Genomic DNA, 22,255 nt, shown 5'->3' with positions numbered 1-22,255 from the left:
TGGTATTCAACAGCCAGTCTTTAAAGTATGGGTATATTTTCACTCAAAATCTAGGAAGATGGGCTGCAACCACCACAATCGCCTTCATAAATACCCAGGAGGCTGAGGTGAGGCTGAAGGGTAGCACAGTGAACATGAAGTGTTCCTTTCCCTCAACGAGGCAGAGGAACCGCCTGCGGGACTATAGAATGGCTAAATGAATGTATTCATCTGCAAGTCCAAGGACTCCATCAAACTTCCAGGATCTGGGCCAGTCAGCGTATTGATCTCTTTCTTTAGAAGGAATGAGTTAAAAAAACGAAGGTCGAAAAATCAGTCTTATCCCACCATCCTTTCTGGGCCCCAAGAAGCACCCTTCCTCCCCCACTCCAGAACTGTCCTTATTGCCCCTTTGTCCAGCAATGTCTGAAGCTCTTTGGAAAGGGGGGCATGTTCTGCTGAGGTTTAAGTGAAAAACAGAAAGAACAACAGGGACGTGGAAGATTTAATCAAAAGGGAAGAGCTTAATTACAATGGAAAACATTCAGAACTCATTGGTACAAAGTACCTGCATGCCAGATGGGCAGGTAAAAGCATATTCTCTCCCCCGTCCGCCCACCTATACATGCTCAATGGCCATGGATGACTGTACGAGAAACAATTTGAGTAGCTTGCCTGTGGATTCCACCATGTCCAAGAAAAAACCTGTGGCACACATCCAGGCGTGATGACCAGTCGCCACACTAGTGCCTACCTACCCAGTCTGTGGTGTTCAGTATGGCACATATAATGTATTTGGATACATCCTAAACATTAAGGACTATTTGTGAGAAGGATTTTCGAAACTTCTTAGGGAGGGCAGGCAAGAGTTCGCTCTCCACATCCCAGAGGGCGAGTTTGCTGCTCAACAGGCATACCGCATTTAGATATTGCATTGCCAAAATGGTGTAGAGGAATACATTGCCAAGCACATCCATGTGCTTCAACACTATTAGGCGGGGCAGTACAGAAGGCATTCAGGTTAACTTTGCTTGCTAAAGTCTGCGCTATAAGATGTTCCAGTGGTCGGTGATTAGTCAAGAAGGTTGGGTCATTCAAAGCGGGCTGTGGTCACTTACCATTGCCATGGACGCAAGCTTTGACCATGCTGCAGTCAAAGTGTCTGTGAGGGCCTCACAGAAAGGTAGCAAATGCTCTGAAGTTAAAGTGCCAAGCTACAATATTTCAGCAACCATATTACCCTTAGTTCCCACAGCATGCAACTCTACACCTCTGCTGCCCAATATACTACCACAGCAAAGGAGGCGCTTTCCTCAGTGTGGCACACCAATAAAGAGTCCAATTCCATCTCTGGTGAGGTGACGCACAAGTTACTTACCTTCGGTAACGATATATCTGTAAGAAACAGTAGTTAGTATTAGGTTCCTTACCTTAGAATACCCAGAGGCGTCAGACTGGATCTGGAAACTTTGCGTAGCAGTACCCATGCGCGTCATTAGGCGTTGTCTCCGGCTCCGCGTCAGTCGTCGGGGGCGCCGGGATGACGTCACCGGAGTACTTAGACGCTGCCCACGCGCGCTGATGTCAGTTCTTATACATAGCTTTTTCCGCACCAGAAACGCAGAGCCATGATAAAAACCAACACTGGTGCCATGGAACTAGGGCCATGAAAGGGGATGACCTTAACCCTAGATATCGGTTCGCAGAACGGGTAGGATGGGTGGGGCGGTAAGGAATCTAATACTAACTACTGTTTCTTACAGATATATCGTTACCGAAGGTAAGTAACTTATGCATCTGAAAGAAACAGGTTAGTATTAGATTCCGTACCTTAGAATAGATACCCCAGCAATATCAACCCTGGTGGTGGGTCTGCGAACCAATGATCACACCAGAAAGTCCTGGAGAACGGAACGGCCGTAAAAGCCATCTTTCCAGACTTGACTGTCCAGGCAGTAGTGTCTTGCGAATGTGTGCAGCGAGGCCCACGTAGCCGCCTGACATGTCTTGCAAGGGGACTCCCCGGCTCAGGGCAGTATTAGCCGCCGTGGCCTGTGTGGAATGAGAATGTAGTCAGAAAGGGAATCCAGGAGAAGAACGCGGCAGAGGTGCAGCTAAACATATGAACAGAACATATCCAGTTCGCGGGTCAAGAAATCGACACTGACATATGCCCGTTCAGAAGAGCGTTTTAGGTACATGGAGATATTCTGCTATTGTTGAATTGACAACAACCCCAAAAAGAGAGGAAAATTTCAGTCTACTTGTATATACAACAAGAGAAAGATCCTTCCACCATGAGAAAGTCCATTTCCCTAAAGGCACAATACAAAACCCAAAGAGGTCAAATACAAGAGGCACCTTGATGACTGTGTCCCCAGGGAACCTTCCAAGACCTAAAGGAAATTCATTAATATAAGTGTAGAAGCCGGTGACCCCAAAGAGACGGCATGTTCTGATGAAGGTGTTACAAGACCAAGTACAATAACACCGAAACGCGTCAACGCATTTTCTGTGGCTAGAATCCACACAAAGTCAAGGAGGTAGCAGATATCCATAAATTATTGATACTGTCTACTGTACCACCAGAATTACAGAAAAGACTAGTGGATCTATATGAGTAGTGGCAAAAAATATCAAGGCCACAACAAGGGGTTTGTGAAAAGGATCCAATTGTTGTTTTGTGTGGAATTACGTTGGTTAACTTCTCCTTTGTCTTATAATTCTGATAACTGTGATACTATGTTTTTTATGTACAATGAATTGTTTTTAATTGTCTTGTGATAAATTTTGCTGTACTTGTCCAAAGGGATGCACTTTGGATTTTTAATTTACTTTTCTGTGATAAGAGATCTTATTTTTACAAAACATTAAAGAGACTGTGAACGTTTACTTCTAGTGTGGAACTACTTATCTAATGTTTTAATTTTACTATAAACTTTCCCGTTAACACCCCTAGTAGGAATGTCTGTAGGAGTGGCTAGAACCCATGCAGTAAACTAAACACATCGATCTCAGTGTACACCCAGGGATTCCCTTTCTGACTACATTGTCATTGTACCCTGTTCCCTGTGGATAGTGGGGTACTCTCTCTTGTGTTTACTGTGTGGAATGAGAACAAAGCCCCACAGGAGGCTCCTTTCGAGGCAAAGAGTAACAAGCCTTGATGCACAAGACGACCCATCGAGAAATGGTTCGTTTGTGCACCGCCCGTCCCTTCTTAGCGCCCACGTAACCAACAAACAGTTGGTCATCCACCGGAACAGGCGTGTGCGATCCAGATAGGAGAGCGCACGTTTTGGGTCCAGATGGTGGAGCCTCTCTTCCTCTTTCGAGGGATCCGGAGGCGGAAAGAAGGTGGGCAAAGTGATGGACTGCCAGATGTGGAAGGCTGTGACTACCTTGGGCAGGAAAGAGGGTTGCGTCCGCAACACAACTTTGTCCGGATGGACTGAAAGGAAAGGAGGCTTAGAAGAAAGGGTCTGGAGCTCACTCACTCTCCTGGCAGAGGTGATGGCAGCCAGGAAAGCAGTCTTCAGAGTAAGGAGGCGAAGAGGACAGTTATGAAGTGGCTCAAAGGGAGCACACATCAGAAAAGTTAGAACAAGGTTCAAGTCCCACTGAGGCATGACAAAAGGAACTGGAGGAAACATATGAGTGATGCCCTTCAAAAACCTATTTACAACTGGGGACTTGAACAAAGAGTGCTGATCAGGGAGCCTCAAGAAGGCGGAAATGGCGGAAAGGTAGCCCTTTAGAGTGCCCAGAGCAGAGCCCTGCTGGGCAAGAGAAAGAAGAAAGAGTAGAACCTCTGAAAGAGGGGAAGAAAGGGGATCCCCAACCTTTGCTGTGCACCATGCCACAGATTTGTTCCACCTGCAGGAGTATACTGATTTTGTGGAGGGACGCCTGGCTGCCAGAATGACATTGCAGACTTCAGGAGGCAAGTCAAATGGCCTCAACTGCTGCCGCTCAATCTCCACCCATGTAAGTGGAGACTGGACAGGTTAGGGTGGAGGACCGTCCCCTGCTGCTGCGACAGAAGGTCCTCCCGAAGGGGCAGACGAATCGGGGGATCGACAGACATGCTGAGTAGCTCGGGATACTAGAACCTCCATGCCCAGTCCGAAGCCACAAGGATGACTTGGGCCCAGTCGCGCCTGATCTTCTTCAGCACTCTGGGCAGAAGTGGTATAGGCGGAAAGGCGTACAACAGACCGCAACTCCACTCTAGATGAAAAGCGTCTCCGAGCGAGTGCCGCCTTGGAAATTCCAACACGCAGAACTGATGACATTGCGCGTTCTCTTCTGTGGCGAATAGATCTAACCAAGGCTCTCCCCACTGCTGAAAGAGGCCTTGCGCCACGTCAGAGTTCAAACTCCATTCGTGATCCATCATGCACCGACGGCTGAGTTTGTCCGCCCTGGCGTTCAGGGAACCTGCCAGGTGTTGAACCACCAGGGTCACGCCCTGATGTTCCAGCCACTGCCAGAGGCGCAGAGCCTCCTGGCATGGGGTCCACGACCCCACCCCGCCCTGTTTGTTGCAGTACCACATGGCGGTGGTGTTGTCCGTGAACACCTGCACTACACTTCCCTGGACAGAGGGGAGGAATGCCTTCAGTGCAAGCCGGATCGCCCGCAGCTCCAGAAGGTTGATATGGAGCCGGGACTCCGCCCTAGACCAGAGGCCTCTGATCTCCGCCTCTCCCATGTGGCCTCCCCAGCCCGCTTCCGTCACAAGTACGTGCTCCGGTTGGGGTCGGGAGAGGAATCTGCCGCTGAGCCAATCGTGGTCTGTGAGCCACCACTGCAACTGTCTTGCAGTGCCCTTCGAGATCAAGATCTGGTCGGACAAGTTGCCCTGATGCTGGGCCCACTGAAACTTCAGGTCCCACTGCAGAGCCCGCATCCGCCACCTGGCATGATGCACCAGAAGGATGCAGAAGGCCATCAGCCCCAAAAGCCGCAGTGCCAAGCTGACCGAGACTCGGGATAACGGCTGAAAGATCGGAATCAGAGCCTGAATATCCCGAACCCGCTGTTCGGGAGGATAAACCCGAAACTGCGCCGAGTCTAGAACCGCTCCGATGAAGAGGAGCTTCTGAGAGGGACACTGGTGTGTCTTCGGCACATTGATGGAGAACCCCAGCAGGTGCAGGAGGTTGGCCGTAGTCTGGAGATGGCCGACCACTGTCTGGGGCGAGCCCGCCTTCAACAACCAGTCGTCGAGGTAGGGGAAGACTGAAACCCCTAACCTGCGCAGATGAGCTGCGACCACCACCTTCACTTTCGTGAACACCCGTGGGGCGCTGGTAAGGCCGAAGGGAAGCACGGTAAACTGAAAGTGCTTGTGGCCTACCATGAACCGCATGTAGCGCAGGTGGGCCGGCAGGACGGGGATGTGGAAATAAGCGTCCTGCAAGTAAAGGCTACCATCCAGTCTCCCGGGTCCAGGGCAGCTAAGACCTGAGCCAGTGTCAGCATCTTGAACCTCTCTTTCCGGAGGAAGCCGTTGACGTTCCGCAGGTCCAAGATAGGGCATAGGCCCCCTTTGCCCTTCTTGGGAACCAGAAAGTAGTGGGAGTAACAACCACACCCTTCTTCTGGCCCAGGAACGCGCTCGATGGCCCCCTTGGCCAAGAGGGCCGTAACTTCCTCTCACATTAGATTCAAGTGATCCCCCGACACGCGGTGGTACTGCGGTGGCATGGCTGGAGGGGTCGCCTCGAAGGGGAGGGAGTAGCCCCTTCGAACGATTTGCAGCACCCACCTGTCCGATGTGATGTTGCGCCAGTGGAGGAAGTGATGGCGAACCCTGCCCCCCACTGGTGTCACGTGGGCCTGAAAGCTCCGACTAGGAGGGCTTTGAGGCGGATGCTGCAGGGGTGGATGTGGACTGGCCTCGCCGCTGTCCCCTTGCACTGCCACGGCGGTTACCAAGTCCGCCACCGCGCTGGATGTTAGTCAGCGGCCCATGGCTGGCAGGACGTGTGGGGGCACCCCTTCCTTGGCCACGAAAGGAGCGAAAGGCAGCAGGTTGCTGGCGCGGGGCCGATAGGCCCAAGGACTTGGCCGTAGCACTTTAGTCCTTAAAGCGCTCAAGCGCACTGTCTGCCTTGTCACCAAAAAGGCAACGGCCATCAAACGGCATGTCCATAAGGGTGCTTTGGACATCAGCGGAAAAGTTGGCAGACCTCAGCCAGGCGGAGCGACGAATCACCACCGTCGTTGCCATTGCTCTACCTAGCGAGTCCGTTGTATCCAGCTCACATCGGATGGAGTACCGTGCCGCATCTCGACCCTCCGCAAGGGCTTGGGCGGGTTTAGTCCGGGCCTCCTCCGGACATTGTGGCAGCACGTCCGCAACCGTGTCCCACAGAGAGTGGGTATAACGGCCCAAGAGGAACGCGGTGTTAACGGACCGCAACCCCAAACTCAGTGAGGAGAACATTTGTTTGCCATACTGTTCGTACCTCTTGGATTCCCGATTGGGGGGAGCCGTCCGGAATGCGGTCTGGGAGTTGGAAGACTGTATGACCAGGATCTTGGGGGTGGGGTGGGTGGACAGGAAGCAAGGGTCGCCCAGAGCCGGGCAGTGCCGTCTGGCCACGTTCCTATCTACAGGGGGACCTGTAGCGGGCCTGGACCAGGTGCCCAAAAGAACGTCAGATAAGGCCTCATTAAACGGCAACAGAGGCTCTGAAGAGCTTGCTTGCGGTTTAAGGACCTCAGTGAGTAGGTTAGTCCTCACGGCCGCGACAGGGAGTTCAAGGGATAAGGCCTTGGCCGCCCGCTTCAACACCACACTATAGGCAGCCCCCTCCTCCGAAGCCACGGTAGGAGGGGAGACAAAACCAGTGTCTGACGAGGTATCCAGACCACTGGCGTCCCCTAGCTCGCCTGCCCAGTCCTGATAAGGCTGGCACTCACATGCCAGATGGTCCTCAGACCCCTCCCAATCTGCCTTGCCACCCATCTCCTGGTACTCAGGGTCAAAAGATGGGGCCGGGTCATAGAAGTAGAAATCTCCCATCGGCGTCGGGAGCGGCGTCGAGCGGCGCCGGACCCAGATCGAGGGGGGGGACCGGGGACGATGTCGTCCTGGGACGGCGCCGGGGGCCAGCGCCGGCGAGGTCGACAGGCGACGACCCGGATCCGGCGGGGCCCTGCGGCGTCGGGACCGAAGTCGCCGAGGGCGCCGGGGGCGAAGTACCCGACAGCGTCGGGGGCGAAGCACCCTGCCGCTTGGGCTCCCAGTCGGGGCCGCTTGGCCTGAAGGCGCCACGGACCTCATGGCCGTGAGGAACGCCTCGATCTCCTCCGGCGTCACGTGCTGCCTAAGGACCGGTGGGTATGGAGCAGGCCGTGACGCCTGGGGGGAGTTGAAAGAGCGATGTTGCCTCTTCGACGTCTTGTGCCTCTTACCTGAGGACTTGGAGCTCGAGGAGTGGTGTCGATCCTCCGAGCCGTGATAACTCCGACCCCAAGACAGGTCCCTCGACCTCCTTCCGGACCGGGACCTCGAACGGCACGGGCCGACTGCTGGAGCTCGAGGCGCTTGCGGGACCGCTCTCGCCTAGCCTTCGAAGTCAAGGCACGACTTGCCATTGTGGTCGGCCCGAGGAAATGAAGACACTGGCGATGGGGGTTGGTAACCGACATCAGTCGGCTGCAGTCGACGCAGGGTTTAAACCCGGGCATCCCTACCGGCACAGTCGGAGTCGTTCGACTTCGAAAAATTATCAAAAACGATCCAAAAAGTTTAGTCAGTCATATTAGCTTTATTCGATTTTGATTTAAAATCATAAAAGCAACAACAATACATAAATGAATACCTTAACATTTCATTACAAAGTTAATATCAGCTATTAAAACAGGATTAAATAAGTATGACGGATCAGCTAATCAATATGAGACATTTCATTATCAAGTGGAACAACTCAAGAAACAAAAAGGGTCATGCATACAGTACCACAAAATAGCTTACGGTTCAGGGGAAGAACATCAGGCAAACCTGTGTCAGCAGTTTACTTATTAATTGCATGCTACCGTGTCAATTAAGCGAGTACTCATAAGTGGCCTCTTTATAGTTGGTTCTCAGAAAATACAGTTTTTAAACAGTGGTTCAAATCTATTAGAGGCTAGGAGGTTAGTGGCGCTAGGTGCACAAGATCCCCTTCCCCAGGAGTAGTATTTCTTTGTCGTTGATCTTAGTAACAGGATGTGTAGGAAGCTCGGGTAGAAGTCGTGCAAGTCCCAAATGCAAATGGGGCCATCTCCTTCTTTGGGCTGGCAAAATCGTAAGTAGGGGACGATGTTCCTATTCTTAAATTTAATTAACACCAGGTCTCCAGAGGTGTCTTTGGGCAGCGTACCTAACCACCCCACCCTCCTGACGCTCAGGATTCCACCATCTAGATCAGGTGGCAAAGGTCTGTTGTTCTGTAGCCAGAAAATAACCTTATTTAGCAGGTCCTGATGTGTTTCGTGTGTTCCCTGGCTAAGTGCAGGGACTCCAGAGAGGACAGTCACATAAGGGGCGGCTTCAGGAGGTAAGTTAATACGTGGCATTCTTTCTGGAACGGCTCTGGACACTGTATGATTTATTAACGCGGGTTTTGATGCTACTTTAGGGCCTGTTGCGGTAGGTGTATTAAGAGGTGGTAATTGAGTTTGGGCATTCTTACGCATAGGTGATTTAAACTTTCCGGGGGTAATGGGAAGATTCGGGCAAATGGGTATTGCCATCTTATTGGTTGGTGGAGAATTCCTTTTAATTATTTTCTCGATGCTGGTCAGCCTGTCCCCCAGGTCGTTAATTTTTATAACCAAAGGTGATATGACAGATAGTAACAGTTGCTCGAACTGAGCCAGTAAAGTCAGTTGGGAGGACATTACAGGGTCATCTATTTTATCCACAGCCATATCCACCATTGATGTGATTGAGATAGAAGGGGATGATATAGGGCTAGTGCACAGTTTTTGGATTTTAGGTTGGTTCTCATTGACATTTTCCCCGTCATGCTTCCTTTTAATATTGGGACCCCGAGGCAGTGCATTGGCTTGAGTTTTGTCGTTATTTAAAGGTAGAGGTAGGTCCCGCGGAGTGCCGTTTAAATTGTCGGAATTACTGCCCATAATAGGAGGAGGGGGGGGGGGTGGATTTGGGGGTGATGCATCCGGGACATACTTGGTGCCACACAGGGCATTGAGCTCCTCCCAGATGGACATGTTTAGTATACAATACGCCAAAAAGCGGCAAGCAGCAGTACAGTGCAAGTCAATAAGGAAAGTGCGTCTCTGTACCTTCTCCTAATGAAAAGTCAGGTGGGGTGGGTCGGCCCGTCCTCTTCTGGCCTCTGAGGGCCGTAAAGGGCCCGCCCTTTGCCCGGGCTTAGCCCCGCGCTTTGACCCGTGCGCGTCCCGCGGGACAGGAACAAGTTCTGTGTAAATAGGACAAGGAGGCGGGACCGGCCGGGGAAGAGTACCAGCTGCAGGTATTGAGAGGGAATGCTGGTACTCGCAGTCCCTGGCCGCCGCACCCGCCGATTCCCCACAACAAAGAAAAGGCAGCAAATATTCTCAAAGTGGGCAGAGTAATCCTCCGGTCCTCCCTCAGGTCCCACGCACGGCAAACCTCGTGCCGAGAGTCAAAAAGTGACTAAGGGTACCATTGTTCCCGGATCGGCGCTTGCTGGCGCGGAAAAATAGGAACTGACGTCAGCGACCGAGGGCGGCGTCTAAGTATTCCGGTGACGTCAACCCGGCGCCCACGACGCCGCCGACAGATGCGGAGCAGCAGGCGACGCCTACCGACGCGCAAGGGTACTGCTACGCAGAAGTTTCCGGATCCAGTCTGACGCCTGGGGGTATTCTAAGGTAAGGAATCTAATACTAACGTGTTTCTTTCATATAAGACCACTAGCATTTTGGAGATTTTAAATGCAGGCCATAATCAATATAGTGAATGCCAACACATTTTCAAACAGTTGCTCATCTGCATCGCCAGCCGAACATTCTGCAAGTATTGCATGCCATATGAATCCGAAGGGAAGGCTCAAATCAAAAATATTGTCGAATTGTCCTGCCAAAACCACTAACTGCGACTTGGTAATCAAGGAACGAAACACTGGCCAAGATCTAGTTGAACTCTTCTCCGGACCAGATATCAGCGAATGGGTCAGATATGGACCTGGCACCTCTCTGGCCAAGGCCGGCCCAGCTGGTACCAGTGTGGCATTCGACAAAGGAGTGGAGGTGTGGCCCTTCCCAGGTGAGGTGTCAATCTGTGCTGCTGAAGGTCCTACCAATTGAAGTAAAAAATGGGGCCTGTACAGATCCATGCGACCTGAAACTGCTCCAGGGGAACACAAAATTGCCTGCAAAAGCTGCAGCACTGCCTTCTTGAAGGAATCTACCTACTGTGGAGTCAAGGATGGCCTGGGAAATCTAGGGCCGGGTCAAGTCATGGAATAGGGTTCAAGACTAGTGGTGTAGTCGGGCTTTTGAGCGCAAAATACACAATTTGTCTCTGGAGTGGGAGAAAGGACTACCTTCTAGACTTCCCGTGTTAGCTCCAAGATTTGTATGTGGACTTCTTCTTAGACATCCCAGATGACGGAGACCTGGTTTGGGACTTGGACCGTGATCAGCCTATTTTCTTGTGCTTGGCAAAATAAAACTTCGCCTCCCACTCCCCGATGACCAGAAGGCCTGTACAGAGCATCCTGATCCAAGACAGAAAGTGACTGCACAACACCAGCCCATCCAGAATAACAGACAGTCGAAGGATTTGATACATCCAAAGTCATGACCACTCTTGGTTCTGTGACAGTCTGTGTGTATTCCAGACTACCATTACGCAGTCTAAGGTCGAGTCTAGTACTCCCTTGTGGCAAGAACCCAGATTGACCTGCATGTATCAACTGGGTCACAGCGAGATGGCTAACGTTTTTGCAAAGGCCCTTATTTAGAAAAACCAACAAAGTTATGGGTCTTCAAGTATCACACCTATGTTTGGGCTTCTCGGCAATATGCATTAATGCTACTGGGCCACAGGAAAGTCATATGGGAGATACTCCTTTCCTGGCATCCTTACTTAAACATCTGTTACAAAGGTGTTGCCACTTTCCCAGAGATTATTTTGGGAGATGGCTTCAGAAACTTCTTTTACTATTAACTTCACCTTCCAAACTATCCCTGCATGTTACTGACAGCAAAGGGGTCAGCAGTTTCTTTACAAACCCTGCAGCTCATGTACATACATCTGAGTCCCTGCTGAGTACAATTTTCCATGTGAACTAAGGACTTCAAACAGACCCTTTTCAATATATGAGAATTAGTGTCCTTAAAAATACATCCAGGGCACATCCTTCAAAACATCTACATGACAATACTCCACCTCATTTTGACCCCAAGCTGTTACCAGAGTATTATAAGTGTTCCCCCTTTTGTGTTCCCCATAAGGGTGCCAACCAGAAGTCATATCAGCATCCTCAACATGAACAAAGATGACAATTCACCCATTGCCAGCAGCTGAGTATATATGCCAAGAACCAACACTTCTAATACCTTCCAGCCCCACACACATGTATTGTAGGCCCTACTGTTGATCGCTTCATTGCACACGGATATGCCTAATAACACTAGAAGCGCCTACTCAATCTAGAGCACCACCTAAGAGAGTATGTTGAAACAGTACACCCAGCCCTCTCTCTCAGTGGCTAGTTATTCTGTGACCCAATAAATGAGTAAACTTTAAAAGTGCAGTAACCGCCCTCCTTCAATTAAGTGACAGCCACATTCAGTATTCTACACCTGACATACAAGATATATATACTATCTAGAATGCATTGTGCACCCCTGTACCACCCAACTCATAACTCACACCCTCAAACCCCAGAGAAGATGCTATCAATTAAGGAAAAGATGTAGAACACCCTGAACACAAAAGGTTCTCGATTTATCTGTTTGGTACTTCACCCTAACAAAGTGTGAGGGGCCAGAGACAGCAGATGCCATCGCTTACCTCAGCAGTGATCTATTCACCTGCTGGGCCATCTCTGTCACCGTCACTGGAAGTAGACATTCTCCCAGTGCTCCAAATACAATTATAATCACTATACAAGCGTCCCTATTCCAAGCAGATCCAGGTTTTCCTGATGTGTGTGAGGCCGCCTCAGGCGAGATAGCTGCGCGCTGTACAAATGTATTTGATTGATTACTTGACATTGTCACACAAGGAAAACTGCCATGCGTTCCCTTGTAGTAGAAAAAACAGAACACAGTGCAGGGGTGTCTTTTGGTGTCTGTTTTTTTCTACCGGCACTGGCCGCGTTCGGGGATCCTCCAGAAAGGGACTGCAGGCATTGGTTGGTGACATCATGTAGGTCATGGATTACCAGATCCCAGGTCAGGATCGCAGGAGAGACCTCCTTGTGGTGTTGGGTCACTCGAACTCGGGCCATGGAAGTCGGGTGCAGACTTGTGGAATTGGCCTGAGCCAGAGTCTGTTGGTGCACAAATCCGGTGCTCACGGAAGACAAAGTCTTTTTTACGGAAGGCAGGGCAGGTCCTCCGGGTTCTGGGGGACTGCTGGCTGCAGGACACACTGGGATTATGCTGGTGCAGGTGGGGGTGGGGTCAGGCCGGTAGAGCTGGGGTCAAGTCAGTTGATGTCCTCCTCTTCTTTCTTTAGCACGGCTATTCGTTCCTTCATCATCTTCTTTCTTGTCTGAGGAGGCAATGATCGGGGTTGCCCCTGAATACTTTTAGGGGCGTTTCAGGTAGGTACAGATTGGGACCAATGGGACCCTTCCTTGGGGTGGATACAACACATATTATGCCACTCTCCAGGGCATAAGCATCACTCTGGTTGGCTCGGTCCCTCCGTCTTTAAGATGGTGGGGACTGAGAGTTGTGCTTCGCCTAAATATCCTACCTATTATCTTGTGTCTTGACGACCGACAAGTTGCTCGGAAATTTTAGACGGCTAACAGAGTTGCAGAGTAAGAGGGAAGATTGCCTCCTGATGAGTGCCTGGAGAAACCAATTTCTCCAAGCACCACTGGGCACTATTCACTGCCGACCACGGGTCGTGGCTGGGCCGCAGCCTTGAGGCCTGCAGCCGTGCTCGGAGGGCGTGGAGGACTTACAGCTGATCCAGTGGTATAGGTGGCTGCTGAGTAGAGTGGTGTGGGCCTTTTGGGTCGCACTGAGGTGGGGTCTGGGGAGGCCCCATCGTGAAGGAGGATACTCAACTTGGAACGGAGCAGCTACCTGGCCCTGAGGTGTTGAGATGGGACACTCCATCTCTGAGGTGAGGCGGCAGCAGACGAGCTGACTGGGGAGAGGCCGTGGACAATACTACGGCATCTCCCATCTGTACTAAGCCATACTTAGTCCCTCACAACCCACTGATTTCATTCGTAGCCAGAAGGCATATTGCCTCATTAAGACCGAGCAATTGAGTCTTTTGGGCCCTACTATAAATAAAGACGACTGAGTTGGCCAAAACAGGGTTATTGGAGAGATGCCTTGCTCCAAGCAGTCTATTTTAACCAGCTACGGAGTGAGTCGATGGCCTGTATTCCTCAACATTGGCACTCTAAGTTCCAACAGTAGCCCGACGCCCCTATCTACGCAGTCTTGGCTCAAGATAGAACACATCAAGGATACTGTCACAATAAATTGCTGCCTCCACAAAGTCTTGTTGAATTAGAGTGCAGGGGAAAGACGGAATCTGTGACTCCCATCATTCTAGTCCTCAGCATATACTGAAACGTTTCGGAACCTGCACAGAATCCACCACCACCCTCCCTACCCCCTCTCCTCCGGCAATAGGAGCCTCTGAATCCGGCTCAGAGAGCAATGACCCTCTCGTGGGCTTGGACCTAAAACAGATACTTGCGGAAAAGCAGCGCAGTTTGACAAATAGTTTGGCGCGGGGGCGGAATGATGCCCTCTCCTTCAGAATTGACAGAATGACGCAGAGGTGTATAAAAACATGGTACGGTTTGATACGGTTGGGAAGAGGGTGTCTGAGGCAGAGAACACATCAAATGCTGTGTCAGTCCCGCACTCCAAAATGGATAAATTGCTCGATACGCTACAAGCCAAAGCAGAAGATTTGGAGGCACGTTCAAGGCGGAACAACGTAAGAATTGTGAGAGTTGCAGAGTCAATCAACATCGACAATATGAAACAATATGTAGAGGAACTCCTAATCGCGCTGCTGGTCAGAGATTTTCATAGTGGAGCGCTCTCATTGCTCTCTTGCCCCTATGCCAGTCCCTGGTGCTCCCCTCCCCCGTCCAGGAACTGCGAGACTCCTGAACTAGAGAGATTGTGACACTGTTCTCTGCAAGGCTAGAGAGTTAAACACACTAAAGATATGAGAGAATGGAGCTGTCCCTTTACCCTGACTTCACGCAGCAAGTACAAAAGGCACTCCATCAATGTATACCTGTAAAAAGGAAGCTCTGATCTCCAACTGGAATACAGCATGATGTATCCTGCCAAGTTACGAATTCTTGTTGTGAGAAGTCACATGTTTTTACCAACTCAAAACAAGTTCTACAGTTCCTTAGAGAAACAGACGGTATTGGTTCTCGGAAGGGCTCCCCTAAATCTGCCTTCAACATGGATGACGAAACATTGGACGCAGAGGATCATTGGAATGTACTTTGTGGCATCCTCTAACCTGGAGACCATCTGATCCTAAGATGGGGATCATGTGACGTCCTAAAACTGTACCCGAATGGTGGGAACAATGCCAGCTGACTCTCCCGATCAGAAAATGGACTGTATTAGTTAATTCGACTGAGGCCTGGCTGAGGTTGTAGACTCTGGTGTCAGGCCTTGGGAGATTGGTAAGATGGTTCCTGCATTATGTTGCACTACACCTCTGCTATTGGATATTGTATCTCAGAGAGGGGAGGTGGGATCTGTTACTCCATAGGACATATAGATCACCACCTGCTGGCATTCAGTTCTACTTTGCGGCTGTGGGGAACAGGAGATGAGGGGAATGCTCGTCTTGGCTCTTAAAGCAACAATAAGCGCATAAATGAAGTACCTTATTGCATTGGAGTCGCTGGGCCAATGGCGGAGATGCTTGCCAGTAACATCCATCCCGTGGGTGCTCCAAAGTGTGTAACACATTTTGTTGTGTGCCTTTTTCCCTTTAGGGGTTCGTTGGGAGGGACAAAGGTGGGGCAAAACCTTGCTATGCTAAGTTTGAGTTTGCACAGCGTGGGGGGCATTCTATTGGAGTTTTTGCACTCAAGTACTTATTGAAAAATTAAAAGTTTGGCTGGCTATTATCGACAATCAAAAATACACAGAGTAGTATGGGTGATATGGAACAAACAGATAGACCGACCTGTCCGCCATAGGGTCAGGCTCCTGACACGGAATGTGAGAGGCCTAGATAATCATAAAAAGGTTTGTTAAGTAGTGGCATACCTTAAGAAACATCATGTAGATCTTGCACTACAATAAATCTGGTAAAAATCTGCAAGAAGTATGCACTGACTGGGATGGTAGGTTCAGAATTGCTCAGTGCTACAAAGAGGGGCTGGAAGTAAGGCGTGTTAGCGTTATTGGTCCCAATTATGATGATCAGCAATTTTACCACACGCTTGGTGCTGGCCTGCTTCAGTGGGTCGACTTACCACAAATCTGGGGGTGGTAGGGTGACTATAATTGTATTTAAGATCTTGCTCGAAATCGTTCTAGGGTGCCTCTCATGCCATCCCTCGGGCTTCCGCGGGGCGGATTGCAAGTACAGATGACCAGTTGGGCCTGCTCGATATATGGAGGCATCGTTTCCCTGATGGTTAAGGGTTTACGCATTATTCTGCTGCCCATGATATTCATACTCGGATTAATTTTTGGTTGGTGTCTAAAAGTTTGGCTTCCTGCGTTAACTGCGATCCGCTCCTAAGAACTACTCAGATCATTCTCCGGTACTGTTAGACCTGGAGCTTCACAACCGGAAGTTCAAATCATTTACTTGGAGATTTCTTCCATATTTCTTACTAGACGCTTCCTTTAAGGCAGACTTAGCACAAGATATAGAGGTTTTTTTTACTAATATTATTGGCATGGTCAATAGCTTTGCAATGGTGTGGGAAGCCTTCAAGGTATTTATAAGAGGTGTAACAATCTCCAAGCATGCAGGAGTACTCCGATCCTTGAGAGATAAGTTGTTGACACTGGAAAGGGAAATAGCACAGCGAGAAATTCAAAACTCAGGTAATACCCAAATACTAAAAGATATCAAGGTGTAACTTGAAAAATACTATGAAAGGCGGACAGTGAAGTTAAAGACTTTGGCAAATATTCAACTGCTAGAGTGTTTGGGCAGGGAGAACGTCCAGGAGCTACCCTGGCAGTCTTAATGCACCCTAAAAGAGAAGGAGTAGTAATTGTGGAAATTCAGGATGAGAAAGGACAACCATTGCCGGACACAGAACACATAGCTGATAGTTCCGTAGCTACTTTGCTCGTCTATTTAGCTCATGTAAACCTCGGGATGAGGAAGCCCTTTCTGACTACCTGGAGCACATAAACATGGCATGACTAACCAAAGAACAAAGAAAACCTTAAGGCCTTCGTTGACCCCGCAGAGATTAGTACAGCTCTTAAGTATATGCGAGTTAGTGGGGCTCCTGGCACCAATGGCCTCTCGGTGACCTTTTGGAAGGCCTACCAATGATTACTTATATCCCATCCGGTCACACTCTATGAGGAAATGGTTGACGTGGACATGATGACTCCTATGAGAAAAGCTCAGATTGTGACCTGGGCAAACAACCAAATAACTGCTCATCTTACAGACCATTGTCACTGTTAAATGTGGACACCAAATTGTTTGCCAAGGTCTTGGCGAATCGACTGGTTACAATTGTGCTGCTGGTGCTTCGCCCGGAACAAGCGGGATTCGTGCCAGGTCGTAGTATAACATATAACCTTAGATACGTTTTTGTTGCTATTCAATGCTTGGACCCAGATGTTAGAGCTGCAGCACTTTTTCTAGACACCGAAAAGGCGTTTGACTCCATAGAGTTGACATTCAAGAGGGCAATGCTTCACCGAACTGGAGTGGGCAAAGTGTTCCTGTGTTTGGTTACGGTGTTAAATACAGCCTCTCTGGCTAAGTTTTGTGTGAGCAACATTGTCGCCTCTCCAATTATGATCACAAGGGGGACCCGACAGAGATGCCCATTGTAACCCTTATCATATGTGTTAGTGGTCTAGCTTTTAGCATGCAACTTGAGAGAGTACCATGGACACAGGGAGTTGCACTTCCCGGACTATGTTTATTTATCTCAGCATATGCAAACGACACGCTGTTGTATGTTTGCTACCCAGAGAGACATCTTACGCCTATACCCAGGGAGGTGGTTTGTTTCGGAGGACTATCATGACTCAGAGGGAAAATGTCAGACTTGTCCCAGTTCTCTCTGACTCCCTCCAGTGGAAGACCGATTCTGTGCGATATCTAGGTATACAAATTCACATAGGACCCAGGTATAGTAATGCTAGAAAACTTTTGGAAAGTGGTCCACAAACTAGAGGAAGATGTGGCTCGCTGGATTAAATTTCCATTATCCTTAGTGTGACAAAAAGACGTTGGCATAGCATACTTAGGAACGGACCACTCAACCCATTCATGGTGGGTCTGAAAGAGGACATGTTGACGTTGGACGCAAATGTATTTGCGTCTTCATAGCTGGTGCAGGAGGGAAGTTACATGCACTTTAACTCGTACATGGAGACGGTGGGGTACTCGCTAGGGAACACAACTTGACCATAAAATTTATATTTCCTCAACAAGATTCTATAGATTTGCACATGAGTCTAGGAGGCCTCACTTGATGAAGACATGCCTGGAATGGCAGCGAGCGTGACAGAGCCATTGATTACAAATATTGGCAATATTGATGCAATAGGATTATGCAGGTTTCCTTGAACTGTACACACCGACTAATTCACTTTAAATATGTAAACAGAGTGTATTATACACTAGAGAGACTTCATCGCTAGGGGTTACACGACAAAGCAGAATGTCAGGCCTGTCATAAGCAAGAAGCAGGTTTCATACACATCGCATGGCACGTCCCAGAGATACTAGATTTTTGGAAATTGGTTTTCTGTGACTTAGGTGCTATAACAGATTTTTCCCTTGAACCTGGCCCGCTGCTTGCCTTATTGGGCTATGATAAAGAGGTTGATAAAAGTGTTAGAAAACTTGTTGCGGTGGGGTTATTGCTTGCCCAGTGCCATGTTGTGATGCGCTGGGCCAGAGGCCCAATACAGACTATGAGGGACTGGCATACAGATATGATGGATTGTAACACAAAGTCTGACACAGAGAGTGAACTGCTCCCGCCCCAGGCTTGGCCTAAGGGTTTTTGGGGCCCAGGCCAAAAGTATTTAGTGTGAAAGGAGGCAGGGAAGTAGAAGGAGAGAACAAAGCTGCTCTGCAACCTTTCAGTAACCTATACCAAATATGTATTGGAAGACGGATTTGTATGCACAAGATACTATTATTAAGTCACTAGAAATGCCAATTATGTATATTTAGTCAATCGACTGTAGTCTCAAACAACCCCTTAGAATTGTATTATTATAAATAACTGTTGTGTTGCTTTTGTGTCACTTCCAACAAAAATTCTGTATCATATTATACCTAGCCAGAATACATGACTGTACTGTTTATTGTTAATAAATAAAATAATAAAAACAATGTAAAAAAAGATTGCCTACCTCCACTGACACAACCTTTCCCAGTCTATGCATCTGCAAACACACATTAAAAATAAAGCATGCATATGTGGATCTTTGTGAATGTGTATTTATATGTGTATGCTACCCATTTATGTGCACCTATGTGGTCTTAGTACTTTTCTGGTGGCGTGTGTATGAGGGGTTAATTTGCATGCCTCATACAGAGTTGGCAGGTGTGAATGATTTCGGTCAATGTTTGTTTTGTGCATGCAGATCTGTGCGAGTGCATGTTGGAATTTGTAAGAATGATAGGTGCTAATTTGTATGTGCCAGATTTAAAGGGAATTACCAAAGTGAATGGTAATAATGTGCGTGTCTGCACATTACCATGATTGAGAGTTGTATAATACTGTGTTTGAACAAAAGGAATAAGATAATAGATATGTTGTCATTGTATGTAGGATGACTGTGTGGCAACTGCTGTTAAGGTGAGCAATAAAATCATTAAGACTACCAGATTTCAGATGTGCTGTGTGTGTCTGAATTAGAATGCCAGGGCTTTAAGTATGGTGCGTGGATATGTTTGAGAGGGAGAGAGGGAGGGAGAGAGGGAGAGAAGAAGAGAGGAAGAGAGGAAGAGAAGAAGAGAGGGACCTATACTTGATTAAATGTCTGACTTTTGCCAATCAGGCCCTGTAAATTTACACCAGCAAACCTACTTGATTTCTCAACCCAGAGGTCTCCACCATGTAGTTCATCATCATCAGACTCTTCACTGCTGGAGTCACTGGACTCTTTCTTAGTCTTCTTGTTTTTCCTTTTCTTTGACTTCTTTCTATGAAGTTAGAAGAAAAGAAATGCGTATTTCTTTACCCATTCATTTTTTTTTAAAAAGCAACAATGGTCACAGAGTAAACTCAAAACAGAAATAGAAACTAAACTTTCACCTACTTGTAATTGTGGTTGCCCATAATGAAAACTGTTTTAATAAGAAGACACAAGCAAGACGAAGCCTGTAAACTAGTACCCTTTATACACTAGTTAAGAAATAGGGCACTGCCAGTTTAAAGGTCTCACTCAAGGAGCCACAATAATTGTCTGCTCAAGGTACAATTCTAAGTTAATTTTAATGTTCTTTGAGACAACTATGACTTTTGATGTATTGGCTGCAGTGCGGATTGTTCATCAGTGAGAATTTCTAAGGCAAAGAGCAACAATTAAAGGCCAAGTCTAAGAATATTACCATTTAGCTAAAAAATAAAATCCAACGTATTACTATTTACAAAAGTAGAAGAATACATCAAATTATCAAACTAAACACAAAGTATATCCTGAAAGACGGGTGGGCCTTTGCATACAGAATCTAAATAGTCTCCGTTAGATACCACAGTCATTGCAGCGATCAAGAATTCAAAATAAGGACTCTACAAATTTTACAATTAGAGTATAGTCCTGGTTCAAAAGTCCAAGAAGGGTAAAACATATGCAATTCAACCGTACAACTAGAATGTGTGCTGAACATATTCTTTAGAAATGTCTATCTTACAGCCAGTAGACTTGGTCAAATACATAAAAAAGTGCTTCAAAAACTCTTCACCCATTGCAAAAATACGAAGGCATCAAACTACAGGCCCCTGCTACTTTTCTATGTGTGTAGTGAAGATGGTGGTGTAACTACTGATAACGCATTTTTTGTGACATAGCCAATGATCGATTCCTCTGGGGGATTAAACTAGAATATGTGGGAGCAAGAACAAGTCTTAGCTTGGCCCTCAGGGACAAGCCATAACCGTTGCTAAAAGTGTGCATTTATTATATATTTTATGCTCTTAAACTAGTCTGTGAACATATTTCTTGGATCCAACGATTATTAAGCCCACAGTCACAAAGTAGTTTTAATAAAATGAAGCCAATCTATCTCAATTATTTGGAAATATCTAATCTCACATTAAAGAATGTATCAACAATTTTAGAAGAGTCTCCCCTTTACCACTGGATATGGGATTTTGACTAAAAGGAGAGTATAAACATAGCTTTAATGTATTTTTTTAAATTATAAAATGGCAAATACACAAAAAGAGTGTATGGTTAATCACTAAACTGAATATGTAAAAAAATACAAGGAAACATTTTTAATTATCTAGATATACAACATACCCTCTTTAAAAGATTTAAGCATCTTCATGAGTTTGAGAAGAGCCATTGAACCTTTTGTGATAGAATAGGACGCATCACATTTAGCAAGTTAAATTCGGAAAAACAACATATCTTGGCATTTACATGGATCTAGTATTAGCCATATTTACTTTTAATGTGTTTTATAACTTAATCTAACTATACATTTTTCAATTCAATATAATACACATTATAATAAATAAATTGTAACCTGATTCAATATAATTAATTGCACTTTTTAAGGTTAGCATTAGGGTTATAGATAAGTAGAATTGAATTACATTTGAATATAAATCATTTTAATTATAGGCAATGGGTGTCACGGTTGCGGGGTTTTGAAGGAATGTGGTTGAAGCAGTGGTCACTTAATAAACATATATAAATTCCAAGTGATGGTGGCTCCAAGTTAGTTTATAGAAGAAATAGTAGGTCTTGGTGATGGAGATCAAAATAGGGCAACCAGAGTACTTTTTGAACCTTCATGTTAACGACCTAACCGCAGCGGTTTTTCCGCCACAATGCGGGTGTTCTAAAGAGTGGGCGGGGCACAGTCAGCCGTTGGCCGACTGCAGCACTAGGGAGGTAGTGCTGCCATCGGCCAATGGCCGACGGCAGCACGCAAGGGGTTAAGCAGAAATAGACTGAGGGTTTGTGTCAAAGCCATGACATTGTGGTTGCTGGAGAGCTATCAGCCTTTAACAGGTAGACTGCATGTGGATTTTCATGCTATGTCGCTATTAGTTTACATAAAACGCAAATGCTTAGAATTTGTTTACCTCTGTTTGTAAGCAAAGTGGAGTGTTTAAATCACTCTTAAATCACAATTTAAAAGTTCCCAAAAGACCTGGAATTATAAGGTCCAGACCAGGATTTAACCTAGCAGTCAGGCGCATTTTTCACTCCCAAAGAGTATATAGTTTTAAAGGTGAAAATGGAGGTCATGTCACCCACAGTCAGGATACTAAGACACTGGCTCACATTTGAAGAGATTAAAGGAGAAAATAAATTGATACTACATTAGGAAAAGAACTTTAAACACACCTATGAATGGGACAAAATAGCTCTTCTGACATTGTACAAAGTTGTTTTAGGAAAAAAAAACGTTGTCAAATATAAAATAACTGAACTGGTATACTGCATTCTCAGCAGAACTCCTTAAGGGACAGGGCTCTGATAGTCCAAAGATTTCAAAACTTATTCTGCGGTTCTTACTAATAGAAAAGAATATTTCTGCAAATGTAATAAAGGACACATGCTCTTTACCTACACCCATCAATACTTTATCCCTCAAGTATTTTACACACAACATAGTTCAACCTGTTTGCATCTACATTCACTGCGACGATTTGGCGCTCTAACTATT

At 47.3% G+C, this 22,255-nt stretch overlaps 1 protein-coding gene across 1 annotated transcript in view; it reads right to left on the bottom strand.

The window, feature by feature from the left end:
• NKAP (NFKB activating protein) overlaps positions 1-22,255 on the bottom strand; it is a 237,436-nt gene that overhangs the window by 57,734 nt on the left and 157,447 nt on the right. The window contains exon 6 of the mRNA XM_086918538.1: positions 19,437-19,552. Within this exon, the coding sequence (XP_086774664.1) occupies positions 19,437-19,552 (116 nt within the window). The remainder of the gene's footprint in view (positions 1-19,436; positions 19,553-22,255) is intronic.

The sequence above is a fragment of the Lissotriton vulgaris genome, chromosome 4_1, assembly GCF_964263255.1.
Source record: "Lissotriton vulgaris chromosome 4_1, aLisVul1.2, whole genome shotgun sequence".
Lineage (NCBI taxonomy): Eukaryota > Metazoa > Chordata > Amphibia > Caudata > Salamandridae > Lissotriton > Lissotriton vulgaris.
Note: the sequence above shows the minus strand (reverse complement) of the source record. Positions and strands in the feature narration are given on the sequence as shown.